Genomic DNA, 5,000 nt, shown 5'->3' with positions numbered 1-5,000 from the left:
CCAGATGCATTGTTTTGAGTGTGTTTGTATACATGGTAGTTTTCAACACCTGTCCACAGTTGGCTTTTTTTTTTTTTTTTTAAACAACAGAAAAACAATCAAAGACAGAAACAAGATAAAATATTAAAGAGGGGGAAGCTGATAATAAAGCAAAGGCAGCATGATCAGACAATAAACCAAATTCTGTTCTGTCTAATTGAATAAAGTGATAGTGAACCATATAGATATGCTGCATATGTTCTGTCTAATTGAAGGAAGTGATAGTGAACCATATAGATATGCTGCATATGTTCTGTTCTGTTCTCTCTTCAAGCCCGACCAGAGGCCTGCTCTCTGCTTTAGAGGATGTTATGCTGATTAGAGTTGGATGTATAATAAGTACCAATCTAAACTGTTGTTCTGCTTGCTAAACAGATGCGTGATATGAATGGTTTTTCATTTCCTGTTTCCACCAAACTGCAGTTTTTCTTCCATTCCAATTTTTTTGCACAAATTCCTCCTAACCAGTGTCCCTGACTTGCTGCTGCACACTCTGCCTCACCCTAACGTGCACTCTCCCTCACATGCACTCTCCTTAACACACACTCTTTTTAACATGCACTCTCTTAACGTGCACTCTCCCTCACATGCACACTCCTTAACGTGCACACTCCTTATTGCACTCTCCAAAACGCACACTGTCCATCACGTGCACTCTCCTTCACATGCACTCTCCTTAACCACTCTTGTACATGTGCATCCTGCTGAACATTCTCCTACATGTGCACTCTGCTTGCATTCTCTGAGACCCTTCTGGACCCTGCTTACTGTACAAATCCCTCCTAGACCCTACTAGACCCTACTAGACCCTACTAGACCCTACTAAACCCTACTAAACCCTACTAGACCCTACTAGACCCTACTAGACCCTACTAAACCCTACTAGACCCTACTAAACCCTACAGATCCAGGGGCCGTATTACAGAAACTTTCTATCTTAAGTTCTAAGTTAAGATAGGAGAGTCTAAAATAGGATTTTTTCTGATTTGGTATTACAGAAGCAAATCCAAAACTCAAAACTTACTTTAGGAATCCTATTTTATCTCACCAAATCCTATCTTAAGTCTGTTTAGGAAATCCTAACTATGCTAAATCCAACATCCGTTTGCAACATTGATGTCTATTGCTTAGCAACCGCCACTACTCCGTTCCTCCATTCTGAAAACATGGATAATAATAATAGGAGAGCTTTAAATTTCAAATCGGACAAGCTGGAGGCGGCTCTGGTTCAACAGCATGGACTTCTGGTTCTGCTGCGTCCATCTCAGGACTAATCTAATCTAATCTGGAAGATTAGCCATTTCTACACATGTTGTCTAGCACTGCTGTGGCTTTAATGAACAACACCACTTTCTCCGGTGAATACTGGAGGTAGCCTCCACTTGGGTCACGTAGGAACGACTCTTTAACAAGAACAAACCGACCTGATTCCACGTTTCACTTCTCTCTCGTTCGTCTCTCTCGTTCGTTCTTTCGTTTTCCCACAGAGTAGACTAGTCTCTGTGTTCAATGTTAAGTTAGCAGAGTGGTGAAGAGGGACTGAGACGAGAGCCAGCCAATCGTATGCTGTTGTCTGTTGAGTCAAGGACGCTCTCGTCAAATTTTAGCTAATGAGAGACAGGGATGCATAGCAAGTTGTAAGGGTCACAGCTGACTCCTTGTTCAGTCAGTCACTCGTTCTTGTAGGCTTGTAGGCTGCAGCCCAGAGTGATTATGGCTCTGCTCAAGGTCAATATACATTAGCCAATGTTGTGTTGTCTCTAAAAGTACACATAATCATGAAGTTGCAGCTATGTTTTGCTTTGAACTGCTGTGTTGTGTTGAACAACACAATCGTTTGAGAACGAGGAGCTGAGAACCATCCATTCCATGGTTCACCGCTATAGACGTTCTACCAGAACCGCCACTGAACGAACAAACAAATGATTCTGAACGATTCTTCTTGGCAAACTGACCGACGCAAACTGAATCAAGGAAAATAATCATGAAATGTTTAGAGGTCTTGTTAGTTCATCAACATTAACTTTTTATATTACTAAAAGTATACAGAATAACTAGAACTATAGGCTACCTGCTCTTCCAGACTCCAAACATACGCTCCTGCCTTGATCTGCACTTTTTGTGAGCTTGGTTATACCCATTGGATTAAAAATACATAGATAACAGCCTAACCACAATACTAGTGCTATTTTGTTGAGAATTTAAAGAATACATTTTCAAAAATCAGGCCTTTGTACCACATGTCTGCTGGTGAGCGCTCAGTTCCCACTGGAGTCATAACGTATGGCTTTAAGGGATAGCCAGAATCACCAAGAAGCCAGCCACTCTGATGTGATTCCTCCAAATAAGTATTGATGTCACTGCAGAGATACACAACTGCTAAGATAATATAATTGCACATTCAATCCATAATTAATTTGTGTGAGTGTGAAGCTGGCATATCTGAATTAGAGCATCAAATGGAAAATCTAATCCTGGGCAACGTAAGCCTAATGATAAAGAATAATAATGATAGTAATAATAATAATAATAGGCCTAATAATAGTAAGTGAGCAGAGAGTCTAACCTTACTGTAGCCTATTAGCCTATAGACCCACTGGGTGGCACTGCAGTATGGTAATGTTACAGTCTAGTCTCATTAGGTTTGTCTTGAAACACTTCTGCTACCTTGTGTTAAACATTAAAGCATCATGTGTTGAGCCGGTAGCCTGGTGCTACCAGACCATCGTACTTCATTTCATTTGTACAGAAGGTCTGGAACTGCTGTAATTGGCAAACGTTCACTCACTTGGAGGTGGGTGAGGGGCCAGTCTGCTTATCGCTGTTGCCACCTTTGTCATATTGTGAGAAATTGCCGGCTGGGACATTTTGGCCATATCGGCAACCTCGCTCTGAAAATCCCCCTTGGCAAAAAGCCGTAGTGCACTGGTCAATTGAACCACAACCGGGAGAGCCCCGTGTCGCCTTGTTGGCCTCTCCAATGCTGGTCGCAGCTGCTCGGCTAGCTATCATCACCCGAGGGAATCTATATCGGTTAATGAGGGTTTTGTCATCAAAACGCAGCACATCGTCCGGGTCGCTTAACAGCCTTTCTCTGTACAAATTACGCCTGTTCTGGTTGACTTCATTTTCTAAAATGCCTAATAAAATAATCGCAGCCATCACTCACACAGGTAGCCTATTGATGTCCGACGCAAAAGTTAGGATGGCCCAACAGTTATCCTGAAGTAAGGAGACTTTTTATTTTTGAAGATTTTGGCAGTTAGGATGCCTCTGTAATACACTTTTCCTATCTTGAATTAAGACAGGATATTGACTTAGGATCTTGTTCTGTGTGTTGAACCTGAACATCACTCAACACATGGAACAGATTAAAAATGGCCGTGACTCACTGTGACTCATCCAAAAAACACCATGACTCATTAGTTTCCAACAATAACACACTTTTATTTATGTTCTCTCCAAACAGCCGCCTCTCAAATCGTCTTCATAAGGCAGAGCCAATCAGAAACAGCTTCACATTTGACAAGGCCAAGCTTCAGAACCTACTCACATTCCACGGGTGACAGTTAACGTCAAACTGCTGTACGGCCAACCAGGTTGTGGTTGACATGAGCTGTAGCCAATCCCAAAGAGGTGTCCAGTACACACAGCCAATAGGGGCAGAGGAAGTAATTCTCCTCGTCTTGTTTTGTTCAGGTTGAGGCAGTTTGAGGAAATTGACGGGCGTGTTTCGGAGTTGAACAGCCGGGCTGCGTACAGCCAGCACCCCATCACTTTAAACCCTGCTTATTATGGGCTGTCGTGTTGCAGCTAGTCTCTCTTATACCCAATTGCACACACACACACGCACGCATGGCCTGCTGATGAATCCATTATGATAACATCCTCAATACTAGCAGCACAGAGGTCTTAGATGGGCAGTGTGTGTGTGTGTGTGTGTGTGTGTGTGTGTGTGTGTGTGTGTGTGTGTGTGTGTGTGTGTGTGTGTGTGTTATGAGCTATAGAAGCTGCCTGCTGAGGAAACATGGGTGTACCCTGCGTAGGAAGTGTCTTGGAGAATGTTGGACTTTGCCCATGAAGCGAGTATGAAGGTTGGGATCTGCCCGGATCTTCAACGGCTGATATTTACTACACTGTTTACAGCAGGCACAACAGTGTAGCTGTTCTTTGCTCCTCAGTTAAGGCTCCTGTTGTGACAATGCGTAAGCATGGCCATGCATTTGTGTGTTAAATGCTTCAAGTATTGGGAATGACAGCTGTTTCCTGAGCAGTGTTCTATTAAAGCCATATTACAAACCCAGATCAGTGGCCTAACCTCCACCCAGTGCACTCACAGTATATCCAACACTTAATGGTCCAAATATGAAACTGATTAAAGCAGTCCATATGCAGACATCCTGATAAGCCACACATCTAGATTCCCGCTCCTACATGCAAGCATTCCATCCAAAACAAACAATTTACTGTAAAAAAAAAAAACGGGAAAAACATATCCTGAATACACGCGCTTCACCCCGCTGGTGTTTCTGTGGTGTTTCCTGTGCTCACGCCACCCCCTGGAGGCCGTGGCGAGACAGTGCCACCTGTCCCGGCAGGTGAGTCCTGCAGGGACACAGTCTGCGGAGCTGGGGGTCTGACCCAGCGCAGCTGAACAGCAGGGGCTCCCCCTGCAGGCCGCAACGCCGCCCCCACGGGCTGTAGGCAGGAAATAGGTGGTTCACTTCCTGTTCGCTCACAGAGCAGCTCAGCCCCAGCCTAGAGAAAGGGCAGGAAGAAGGAACAGGGGGGGTTGTTGAGCACTGAGAGGCAGAATTCATGAATTGTGAGTGAAATAAAATAGCAATACAATGTATATCAACTCCAACTTTTAGAAGTCATCTAGAGGTGACTAGTGATCCCCTAGCAACCAGCCCAGAGGTTAGAAGTCATCCCCTAGCAACCAGCCCAGAGGTTAGAAG

At 44.0% G+C, this 5,000-nt stretch overlaps 1 protein-coding gene across 1 annotated transcript in view; it reads right to left on the bottom strand.

The window, feature by feature from the left end:
* Window positions 1-4,585: 4,585 nt before the first annotated feature.
* The window catches only part of LOC311366844 (alpha-1,6-mannosylglycoprotein 6-beta-N-acetylglucosaminyltransferase B-like), a gene marked incomplete at its 5' end in the record, with an annotated part of 18,471 nt that continues 18,056 nt past the window's right edge, over window positions 4,586-5,000 (bottom strand). The window contains one exon of the mRNA XM_084485611.1: window positions 4,586-4,797. Within this exon, the coding sequence (XP_084341737.1) occupies window positions 4,587-4,797 (211 nt within the window). The 3' untranslated portion in view covers window position 4,586. The remainder of the gene's footprint in view (window positions 4,798-5,000) is intronic.

This window comes from Micromesistius poutassou (assembly GCF_964030765.1).
Source record: "Micromesistius poutassou genome assembly, chromosome: 21".
In the NCBI taxonomy this organism is placed as follows: domain Eukaryota; kingdom Metazoa; phylum Chordata; class Actinopteri; order Gadiformes; family Gadidae; genus Micromesistius; species Micromesistius poutassou.
Note: the sequence above shows the minus strand (reverse complement) of the source record. Positions and strands in the feature narration are given on the sequence as shown.